We start from the raw sequence: 12,113 nt of genomic DNA, 5'->3' as shown, positions 1-12,113 counted from the left end.
TATTAGACGCAAACCGCTGTATTTCTGTCGCCGGTGTACCAATTTCTGCATGCCCGTAACGCCGGTTTCCAGTAGACTAAGAATATATACGAATGACAGACGCTCGTCAAACCAGTGCAGCTGTTCTGGTCTAAAATCAGAAATGTTATCGATAAAATCAAGCATTCGTTGTTCGTTAATGTCAGTCGTTGACTTTGCAGCAATTACAAGGTCGTAGGAAGCAAAAAATACAAGTATTTGGTCTGGCCATCCATCGAGGGCCGTAGGTCCGAGGCGTATGTTGACGTGGGCCTAAGGACCATGTCTGCTAGGGGGATCTTGGCGTAACTTTGACCGAATTTCACGCCGATAAATACTAGGCTGTCGCCGTTTATAAAATTCAATATGCTGTAAAATATTGCCAGTCAAGCATGTTCTGTTACCACGTTTTCGTCCGTGCTTCCCAGCTGAAACATCACTGCTAGTAATAAGTTTAGTGCATATATTATTCGCAGTACTTTTTGACACCCTAGTTTGTTGTGCAAATTGACAATTTTCTGTCGTACACTAAATTGTGTGTCAAATTATGAGACTGCATTTTTTCACCAAATTACATGTACTCCCGACTTTCCCGCGTTATATGCTCTGGGTGTCTGGACACACTACTGGGACACACACAAACATAACATTTTATGTAAATGAGTTGAGTACAGACAGTTATACATTGTATCAAACATGTTTAGGCTACAGTTATGATGTTTTGAATAGTAGTGATAAAATCACTGGCAATTTCATTAGGTACTTGCTCTGATGTATCAACATTTACCACAATCTGATTGTCCAATGTTTAGTGAAAACGATTGTAACTTACTTTTGTTGATCTAAAGGTAACGGCATACCAGGTGAGGAACCAGATTATAGATTTAGTGTTGGACAGCTTCCATCCTGGGCACAGAAACAGGTTAGTTGAATCATTCCTATCATATTGATACAATCTGATTTTTCTTCTCAGGTCTCTGTTGTAAAGAGATAAAATCTAGTCGTTACTGAAAAAAAGTTACCAACATGTAATTAAGCCGTCTTTTAGTCATAATATGTACGTTGAAGTCTAGTTACATACTGACCAATTGACCATATATGGGGTGTTAATTTATAGGTATCTGGTGAAGAAGTGCTCAGTCCCAACACCTATAGTAGTCCATCACAACCAAAGGGACGCTGGGCACAGAGAGTGGATGCGAAAGGCTTTCGATTGAAGTCAGAGTGGGAGGATCAGAATGCCATTCAACTGAGCATGGCATCGTGTATGGGTAAGAAATCCTGTGCCATATCTCATGTGCATGTTGCTGATTAAAACTCTATTATGTCCAGCTAGGAATGCTCTTTTCAGTGATTTGTCGAGCCTAGTCACGTTTGCAAGATAAATAAATGTGAGGGTTGGCCAGTTTATTTGAGAGACAGTGAAACTAAAACTGTTACCATTTCATCTCTTCTTACCATGTGTCTGCATTGTAACTATGTATAATTGCTTACTATATTGTCAGTCACCACCAAGCTATAATCATAACATGTATCATGTTTTATGACTCCATGTGTTTAGACTCGTGAAATGTAACATACACACCACAGATAGATTCAGAAAGATTCGTTTTGAAAAATAGTACAACTTGTCAGCCACATCTCTTGCACTGTGTTGTCTACTAATTTCAAAACATTCATCAGTATAATGTATTTGCTTGATTAGTAGATTAGAAATGTGTTTATGTTCAAAACAAGTAATATTTTAATGATTCAATGTACAACCAATGCAGTTTTGGGTTTACTTGTGTTTCTATTTGAACAAATACAGTATTGTTATATTGTTAGAGTGCAACTTTTAAATTTTATGTCAGTAGAAAGTTTTAAGCATGATAATTATAATAAGTTTGTAAACACTACAAGCAAATGATGAACAAATCTGGGTCTAATAAAACCGATCATAACTTTTCGTAAATAAATACATTCAATTTTTACTCTGAACGTTTTAATCATATTTACAAGAAGATGTTTGTGTCAACTTCTTCTATTCTGTTTATCTATGAAACAAACACTGTGTTTTGTTCAGATCGCAGGAGACTCACAGTCGAACCGGATACCCTGTACGAACAAGTAAGCCAAATCCGTCTAATCTCTTACGATTCCGTAAGTAAAGTCCCAATTGTTCCTCCTCTAATAGTAGTCTAGTAGAGTGGTTCGAAAGCACAGTAACTGCTAATATCAGCATGCTATGTTGTCATCTCATTTCTACAATTGTACTGCCTGCCTTGCATATCTGCCAACTTTAACTGTTATTAACTTGCAAATATACTAGTCTTGGTAAGTCCATTCTCTTTAAAATAATACATCACAAATGAATGGTCAGTGGTTCAGCCTTTTATGTTTCTATGATTGATATAATTACATGTATGCAGTTAAATTGTATAACGCGAAATGTCTATCTCGCTGTTTTCCTCACCGAAGAGATAAGCTTATTTATAGTTGATGTTTTCATTTATGCGTACATGAATTTGTATGTAACAAAGGTAGTAAGGTACAGAATACAGGAAAGAAAACTGATTCAAAATGTTGAGGAATTATCATTCACTGGAAAAATTCATAAGCGTTATAACTCAAAAATGTTATCATGCATGAATAATTCATGAAGTCTTGTGAGGTCATAATAACTGTGATGTCACAGTCTTGGTATGTATAGTGTGCCAACCTCATAATTTATGGTGTACAATGTGTACGTCAGTAGCCGATTCAAAATCATTTTGCTTTCCTTAAAAGAACAGTAGATCTTCTACAATGCTCTGAGTGCATGTGATATTGGCTTTCATTTTAAAACAGTCTGTTTTGTAGATGTCTTGCATGTGTGCTTACTAGTTGATAGTTTATATATAGATAGATACATAGTCTAATTAAATTAAAGACAATTTTCACTGGAAAATGTTGTGTTTTTGTTATCAATTGTTTCATACCTAAAAGAAAGCTAGTGGTGAAAATATCATTTTGTGTTGTTTTATTTTGTTTCCATGGGGATATTCAAATTAGCACCGCGCAAAGCATTTCACAATAGATATCTGCGCTTGTAAATTTCTTATGCATTTAGAACAATGTTTTTGTGGTTTTCTGAAGTTTATTTTTTTTATTTTTTTCTCTGCAGAAGCTTAAGAATTCTCTGACTGGAGATGTTTGTAAAGAGGTATGTGTATGTTTTTTGCCATGTAGCCTGAGATTGAAAGGTTGTTTTCAGGGAAGAAATGTGTATATCTTTATAGTCTCTAATGGGTTATTACAAGAATACTGCATACTGTATGGGATCTTCTGAACAGCTGAATTGTCTTTATTTTCTGCCAGATGTAAATTAAGCATAGGGTGCCTGTCATTTTATAACCAGCTTTTAAATGGCTGCAATCATAGTGGAGTGTGTTGGTGACCACTTTTGTTGATCATATATTTATTTCACTGTCATCTTGCCACGTATTTCTAGGAGTCATATAATCAATGTGACTTTTGCTCAAAATCAAGCAATAGAATCAAGTTACAGGCAGTTTCATGCATTTCAATGCCGGCTCTAAATAACGATGTTTGTATTCCAATCTATATGTTGATTATATCATGGGCATCCTGTGATCTGATTGGTGGAAACTGCCCAGCTATGTTAGAATGAAATTCATGAAGTACATTTTTCAAAAGATTATAAAGAAAAACCTTAACCTGTGTTTTTTGTAATAAATATAAAAAAAAAAAGTAACGAACAACCACGCTTTCATTTCAGAGTGATGTAATAGCAGAAGATGATATTGAGGACGAAGATGAAGAATTCCTTCCTGCAGGATTACGATTACCTCAGTTAGAACAACAGCTTGCAGAGGATGAGGTAATAATATCTTTGTTTCTTTTTCTTCACTGAGCTGGCAGCATGACCTCAGTTAGTGTTTAATTTACAAACATTACTAAGTTTCTCTGTGGAATCGAGGTGGGGTGTTGGGTACATCACAAATCTATCTGTTCCATTTAAACACAGATTGCCAGTGGTAGAGTGACCAAGTCAAGAGGCAGTGATCCCTTTATATGTCCCTTTGTACGCCCTGAAACTGATGGTTCCAACAACTCGGAGAGTCCGAGCACACCCGACCGAGAAGTTGCTGCAACGTTAGCAGGTGCGTTGATGAACTTAGAAAACTCTGAGGAAGATGATGAAAAAGATGATGATAAGGAAGTAATTATCTACCTGCCAAGCGAAGAGGAATCTGCCAAATCTGAAAAGTGAGTGAGGGACTGTAGTTAAGATTACATGACCTGTCTTTGACTTTGATGTAAGATATACTCTCACCATCAGAAGACCATTCTTAATTGTACACAAACTACAGTCCTAGTAACTAGGACCACCATATGCATATGAACTGTGATTGTGTCAGTAAATTCAATAAATACATGTAATTGTCTTTATACAGTGGAGAGTTCTGTGTAACTGAAAATGTGGAGTCTATGAAGATGTACGCAAAAAGGTTTAAAAAGGTTCCACGCTCTTCGTCAGCTGAGAGAAAGATGAGTTTGGAGAGTACGGAGAGTGATAGCACAGATAAAATGGGTATAAATCAAAATGTTTTCTGTCATCCTTTGAAGTTTGAAGTTAAGTCGTGCAGTGCGCGTGTTCGAATTTCATGTAAATAAACAATGTATTTTACATGTGTTGTATACGTCGCTATGAGTCCCATATCGAACAGGACGCGGCACGACGACTGCCGCCCTTTAATTATGTACGATATCTATTACATCTGATGAATTGCCATGGTAACCATATTGACAGTGATTGCAGTTTTGCAATTATTGAACGCTAACTTTTCATTGGTGTACATTTCAGGTATCATTAGTGTTGACAATTCTGACGAAGATGATGAAGAACGTCCAGACACGCCGTTTGAAGAACAAAAGGATGAACAAACAGATGATGAAGAGAAAGAAAAGGTGTTCCTTAAGAACAACTATGAGAACTTAGCGGAGGAGAAATTTGAGACTAATATAGATCAGCTCGAGGTTACTGGTAATAGCTACATGCAACAGTTACAGAGCGGGCGTCTCAGTATATCGACAAGATTCTTAACTCGTGCACAACAAAACCATCTCAGGTGAGTGTGTCTTCATCATGACATTCTCGCTTAATGTATCACTGAGAATTGTGTGTACTAACAGGCCGTGTGTAATACTCAAGTTATCTTAGTTTTTTGTGTTTTCTTATATTGCCATGTCTAATTTTAGTGCCATTGCTTTCTTATTTCACACACTTTGTAGGAATTATCAACCACAGTTGAGAGTTCATAACAATTGTATTTATAGCCGTCATGTGAAAAACAAAATCGTCACGTAGCACCCTTGTATGCATGATGAGCATTTCTACAGTCGACATGTACTAAACACAGTCACATTATGCTGTCTTCTATTGTACATAGCATTTAGATCTACATCTACAATTGTATTTTTGTTTACTCTGTCATGCAGACGCCTAGCTGCAGCAGCACTGGAAAGAGACAATATATCATCGGATGAAGCAAGCGAATCAGAAGACGATGTGAGTTGAAATTTATAAATTTAATATTTTAAGGTAGTAAAAGAATTCACTGCATTATCATTAAAACATTGTGATTGTGAGGTTTCTGATTTTTCTCTCCCTTAAAATTCTTGTGATGCGCTGGTCGTAAGATAATCACTATTGTCAGTGTTTTCTATGTACATATTAAAACCTACCAAATACAAACAGGGGACTACATCATTGCTAATAACTTGCTTGTGTGTATTTTGTGATATTGTGGCAAGCTTTACATAGAAATGTGTCGTTTGTCCACAGAGCTTACAGAAGAGACAACAGGAGATGGCAAGAGCTGTGGAGGAAACACGTAGAAGATTACAAGAGGTTTGTGAATGTTTTACTGTGATTGAGTAATAGTCGTGTTTAGGCCCACGTTTATGTTGCCATGACAACTAATTGATGTCATAATGTGAGAGTAGGGTTGAGGGAGTTCATTAGTTGGCAATGAATGATAAGTGTTATATCCAATGAGATATATATTTTATTTAGATGGGATATGGTGCAGGATCAAAGAAGAAAACTTCTCCAGAAGAGAAAATACCTGGCACTCTAAGAAAACGCTCTGGGGGTATATGCATAGTATCCACAGAACCTGAGATTCAAGTTCCTGCTGTGACACTGCCCCAAGATGATGATTCAATGTTGAGTGACAATAAAGATGAAAATGAACTAAGCAATGTTAAGACTCAATCTACAGCAGGTATCGGAGCTGCAGCTGCAGCTGCTCGAGTTGTCCCAGACACGTTGAATTTATCAATAATTAATCAGGTTGACTCTGTGACTAAACCTGAATCAATGCCTACTGAATGCAGTGCACATAAACCAGATGTTAAGTCTTTGCCGACAAAAATAGCCCGGATGTTACCATCGCCTAGCAGCATTGCATCAAGACAAGCATCAGCTGAGATTCATATTAGCTCTTCCATGCCGTCCCTGGAGACCACGCAGTCATCACCGCCACAGCATATAGCGAACAAGGAAAACATTGTGGATATTTCTGATCAATCACCCCGGATTCAAAGGTCAAGGTCAAGATCCGAAAGTGGCAAGATTGGCATGAAAGATCTCAAAGCAGGTGAGTTGTGGTAATGTACTGGAACTGGATAATATTTAGTGTGAGTTTTAATTGATAGCTTTGATAATAATATGGTGTAAAACATTGTTTCTTGTATTTCCAAGCTTGTTACGTTAGGTGTATGTCAGTATATGCCAGTGTTTATCTATTTAATATTTATTTATTTTATGTACTTAGGAAAGTTTGAGAGTAAAAGTGAGACAAGCTCCCCAACCCATACAATGACCTTGCGTAAAAGATCAAAAAGTCAAGATAGCTTGGACAGAGCTGGAACCACATCAAATCGCAACAGAGCTGCAAGGCGAGCACGAACTGAAAGACATCTACCACCTCTACCGATTAGCAAATCACATTCAGCACCGCCAGTAGGGCACGTTGCTGTTCCAAGAACAAGAAATTCATTCTCTGGTGAAACTGAAAGTTCTCAGGCCAAAAGAACCCAGTCTTACGCTGCAGGAACCAAAAGCTCACTAGCCAAAATAAACCAAGCAGACTCAGCTACCAGCTCTCCTCGAACTCTTAGAAAGAAATCTTACCCTCTTTCTCCTGAACATAAGGACAATGACGAATCTTCAAAAACCACCAAGGATTCCAACGACAGATTCGTAATGCCTCCACCATCAACAAATGTGGTGAACAAAACGAAAACTACTAGTCGGCGATCGTACTCTGATCCCAAGTCACGGAATTACAGCAAAGCGAGGCGTTTTCCTCCAAATTCACCGAAAAAGGATTCTCGCAGTTTAACAATTAGTGATCCAAGTTCAATTTCTAAACTTCTGGAGTCTAAAGCAACTGGGGAAGGTACTGCAGTTGTCAAACCACCTATAAACGGTACCAGAGACAAAACTCAAAAACAAACGCTTTGTCTAGCTGAGAAGAGTAAAATAAGTGAAAAATGTGATGAACATATGCCAGTTATTGCAGAGTCTAAACAGGAGATTAAGTCACCTCCTCAGCAGCTTAGCGTTGAAGATGTAACAGACAATATTGCACCACTCATTTCTGTCACCACTGGTCTCATAATTGAAGAGAAAGCAGTGAAATCAGTCAAACATGATAAGATTAAAACAGACACCCCTAACACAGTAAAGACAGGCATTTCTGAGATTCAATGTTCAAATAATGAACCTAAGGCCGAAGAAAATAAATCAGAAATGGCAACGGCAGCACCACCACTCACAACTGATGTCAATTCACCAACAGGTATGTGACAATTTATCTGTATGTACAGTATTCTAGTACTTATAATAGTTGATGTATTTTGGTCTAAAGTTCATACACAACTGCCAAGTTCATTTGTTATCTGCACATGTGTACTTTTAGGGACCAGTAAAATTCCAAGTACTGCTGTTAAGATGTACACTACTACCGTTCATGTCAACAGCTAGGATAATTAAAGCCTTAGGGAGTTAAATACATGTAACTCAATATGGCTGCCTTTATCAGTGTTCACACGGTTGACTTAATAATTATGTTATTAGGTGTTATTTATGTAATTTCCATTGAGTGAATTTATAAGAAAGTTTTGACAGTAGTAAAGGCGTTCTTTAGATGCTCTGGGAAGAAAGTACAATAACTATTTCCTGTGGTGTATGTATTTTGAAGGTGTCATTTTTTCCTATTGAAATTATTAAGTCTGTTTGCGTCCATATTTATGTCGGAAATGAACTTTGTTATTAAAATCATAGAATTGTATGTACACTTTGTTGCAGATTCTTCAGTATCACTGATGACAATGGCACTGTGCACTAAAACTGCTGAAGAACTACAACATGTATTCAGTAAAGCTGTGCAGCTGCATTCGCAAGTAAGTTTATTTGTGATAAAGCTATTATTATACATCTGTCACTGTAACGTCATAAGCTACAGCGTGCCATAATTTTGGGGTATTTTCATCCTACCATATCGGGAAATGCGAATTCCAAATTCCAAAATGATTACACGCGTAAGCTTCCTCTAATAATAAAAACAAACATGGCTGCCACCAGGGTTTGACCAAACTCCACACAAAGAAGTTCGCTGATTCTGTTCTAAACTTTATGGATTTCTGCATTCCCATGATGTATCCTTGGAAGGAAAAGATGTAGAATAATAAGGTTATTACGAGGATACCGAAAAGTATGCATGAAGACAGTAAAGCGAGAGTATCAACTGCTTACTGTATTTGTGCATACTTTTCAGTATCCTCATAATAACCTCATAATATTGTGCAACTGGGTTGTAATCACAGGATGATGAGAAATGCAGAATTCTATGTTGTATTCCATAACTTGCCACTAGAGGGCGCTGTGACAAGCCTGCTATCAATTGTCCAAAATATGTATTGTGGAAATCATGATCATTTTGGTTTTTTTTTTTTTTCTAAAAAATCTGGCACATGGTGAATGAAAAAAGTCATTTTGGTTTATTTTTTTGAGGGGACAGCTCAAATGAGCACGATAATTTAAGCTGAGTGCTAACGAATGTCTTCAATGGGTTCAGTACATGACTGATTGGTGGTGTTAATGACAATAGGCAATTTCAATATTTCATTTGTTAAGTTATTTACTGTATTATAAAATTATATTCATTTTCTTTCAGGTGTTAAATGAAACTTATCCGGAACAAGAAAAGACACAAATGTTGTCTGCCTTGCAGTCAACGTTTACAACTATGCAAGAGACATTGACCAATATTGAGCCGACACTAACCAATTCAACTCCAAAACAATCACCTACCAGTTTACTCACTCAAGATGAAGTCAGCAAATTAAAAACTTCAATTGCATTAACAAACGGTAAAAGGGAAGACCCGCAAGTTGCAGAGGCAGCAATTTCGTTACTTGACCAGTACTCAGATATGCTTGTTTCTCTCGTCAAACAGAAGATTGCTGTGGACAACACTCCAACTTAAATTCAAAGACATAACGGAGGTCACAATATTTCTGCTCTGAATTACCGTCCTGTTTATGGTCGTTAAATATATACGTTACGTATTACATGCAGTACGCTGGATTATTGTAAAAATGTGTATAAAGATAGTTGGGATTCGTGTTGGTCCGCTGTCAAGTTCATGTGGTATTCTCTTAAATATACGTTGTATCTTAGCGGTCACAATTCCAAAAACAAACACTGCAGAGATAGTTTCATGAAGTCATGCAGAGTGTAATACCTTACAAGTGCCGCATGCACTCCATATATGGGAATTCTACCTCCTAATAAGGTACATTTTTGTAGATTGCAAATGACTTGTGCAAAGTTTGATCATAAAAAAAGAATCGCAGAACATGCAGGTTACAGCATCATATAAATAATAGTGATAATCTAACAACAGTCTGGGTGTTTTATGAATGTATAGATATATAGTTAGAAATAATATAATCAAACTTATAAAGAGCCAGCCAATCAAGAGATGTTGTATATATCATATGTGGGTGTTTGTTTGTTTGTAATTTATGACTGTTGGTGTATATATATTTAGATAAGCATTGTTGAAAACAGCTGTGGATGTAATATTGCCCTCTTCCTGGTACACTGTACTGCTTTTGTGGGTAGTATTATAATATTGCCATCTTCTATTATAGTTTTTTTTAGGACAGTATTGTAATATTGCCCTCTCCTTAGTACTGCTTGGGTAGTATTATAATATTGCCCCCTTCCTATTGCAGCTTTTCGTTGGTAGTATTGTATTATTGCCCCTTCCTAGTACAGCTTTTGTGGGTAGTATTGTAATATTGCTCTCTTCCTAGTACATTTTTTTTACTGTCAGTATTGTAGTATTGTCTTCTTTCTAGTAGAGCTTTTGAAGACAGTACTGTAATATTGCTTTTTACCTAATGAGCTTATGAGGACAGTATTGTAATATCAACCTCCTAGTACAGCTTTTGTGGACAGTGCTGTAACATTGCCCTCTTCTCAGTGTAGCTTTTGTGGATAGTATTGTAATATTGACCTTTTTCTTAGTACAGCTTTTGTGAAGTGTTGTATATTGTCCTCTTCCTAGTACAGCTTTTGTGGACAGTATTGTAATATTGCCCTCTTCTCAGTACAGATTTTAAAGACGGTATTGTAATATTGCCCTCTTCTCAGTGCAGATTTTGTGGACAGTATTGTATGTGTCATAGCTAATTGAATCCATTGTAACGTTTAAATGGTGCTACAAAAAAAAAGTTTTTATTCATGCTACAATCGATCACCTTGTGATTTCCAAATCATTACAATCATATTGTCAATTTCTTTATACAGATTTCATTTTTAATCACATGGTTTATTTTTGTACATTTATTCCAATTAAGAATGGGATTGTTTTGTGTTTTTTTGCATATCTAGAGGTCCAGCTTTTTTATTTTTGATGATTTTTTTTTATCTTTGGTTTTCAATTTGCAGTTCTATTTTTTTTTTTTTTTATTACAAGACACTTCATCTTTTGACTGCATTAAAACTATAACTGCCAGCCACATCATTAACTTTAAAGGTACCCCTACCCCACCGCACCCCCTTGTTACTCTAGTTTACATTCACTGTGTAGAATTTGATGGTCACCTTGACAAATGCATACTGCCAATCTAGTATGTTATATTGGAACCGAGAGTCATACTTTGAAAAAAACACCAGACATACAAACATTTTGCATGTAAATTTATGCTACTGAAAGGAATGCCAATTTTATTAAAAATATTTAGCCAAACATATCTTCATGTATTCAGTGAAACCATCCAGTTATTAAAATAATAAATTCTGTCCAGTAGTTTTACATCTTTTAACATTTATCAGACGTGGGAGTTTTTTTACACAAATCCGATTACCTTAAAACCTGATTTGTCCAAAAGTGGGTGTGGCCATTGTACGGTATGACCCTTTAACCTATGCAGTTTTGTTGTAAATATGCTATGCTATACTATGGTGCTGAAATGTGTTTTCTTCATTTGTTTTATTCTCTTTATTCATCCAAACATTTAAGCGGGTGGGTATGTATATAATATAATTCTGTTGTGATTGATTCACAAAGGAAAACCATTCTAGTTATACATGTGATTGCATCTGCTGATGTTTTCTGTGCACAAGTAAATATTTATGTGGAGGAAGTTTGTACATTTTTTTTTTTTTTGCAAATAAAAGGAAATCTTGTGACATTTAACATAGTAATTTTATTTCAGGAAAGAAAGTGCAGCTCTGTGTTTGGTTGAAATTTATGGAAACAGGCAATCAACTTGAAATAAATTACAAAATAACATGCATCTTTGAGAGAATTCAGTACCTCAGGATGCAATTGAGATTCCTTGTAACTGTAAAATTACTTCTTTCTCATTTTCATCTGATGAAAATGCACATTTTGAATTACTCTGTAATGATTACTGTAAAATCTTTATTAGAAGCCACGGCTTCTCATAAAATGATACAATGCAACAGAGGGGATGAGCCTTCTATTAGAGCATCTACACATATGAGAAATGATGAATTTTTGGTT

The 12,113-nt window shown here is 36.2% G+C and overlaps 1 protein-coding gene across 2 annotated transcripts in view; it reads left to right on the top strand.

Annotated features, from left to right (window-relative positions):
• Window positions 1-11,783, top strand: part of LOC100378963 (uncharacterized) — a 57,324-nt gene extending 45,541 nt beyond the window's left edge. The window contains exons 21-34 of one of the 2 annotated variants that reach the window (XM_085492621.1): window positions 867-940; window positions 1,136-1,289; window positions 2,084-2,127; window positions 3,164-3,202; window positions 3,779-3,880; window positions 4,028-4,269; window positions 4,458-4,594; window positions 4,868-5,132; window positions 5,503-5,572; window positions 5,849-5,914; window positions 6,080-6,665; window positions 6,843-7,871; window positions 8,381-8,475; window positions 9,249-11,783. In XM_085492621.1, the coding sequence (XP_085348747.1) occupies window positions 867-940; window positions 1,136-1,289; window positions 2,084-2,127; window positions 3,164-3,202; window positions 3,779-3,880; window positions 4,028-4,269; window positions 4,458-4,594; window positions 4,868-5,132; window positions 5,503-5,572; window positions 5,849-5,914; window positions 6,080-6,665; window positions 6,843-7,871; window positions 8,381-8,475; window positions 9,249-9,560 (3,215 nt within the window). In that variant the 3' untranslated portion in view covers window positions 9,561-11,783. Of the gene's footprint in view, window positions 1-866; window positions 941-1,135; window positions 1,290-2,083; window positions 2,161-3,163; window positions 3,203-3,778; window positions 3,881-4,027; window positions 4,270-4,457; window positions 4,595-4,867; window positions 5,133-5,502; window positions 5,573-5,848; window positions 5,915-6,079; window positions 6,666-6,842; window positions 7,872-8,380; window positions 8,476-9,248 lie in introns of both variants that reach the window. The other variant, XM_085492620.1, reaches the window with a different exon arrangement.
• The last annotated feature ends 330 nt before the right edge of the window (window positions 11,784-12,113 follow it).

This window comes from Saccoglossus kowalevskii, chromosome 2 (assembly GCF_978046115.1).
Source record: "Saccoglossus kowalevskii chromosome 2, keSacKowa6.1, whole genome shotgun sequence".
Classification (NCBI taxonomy): Eukaryota; Metazoa; Hemichordata; class Enteropneusta; family Harrimaniidae; genus Saccoglossus; species Saccoglossus kowalevskii.
Note: the sequence above shows the minus strand (reverse complement) of the source record. Positions and strands in the feature narration are given on the sequence as shown.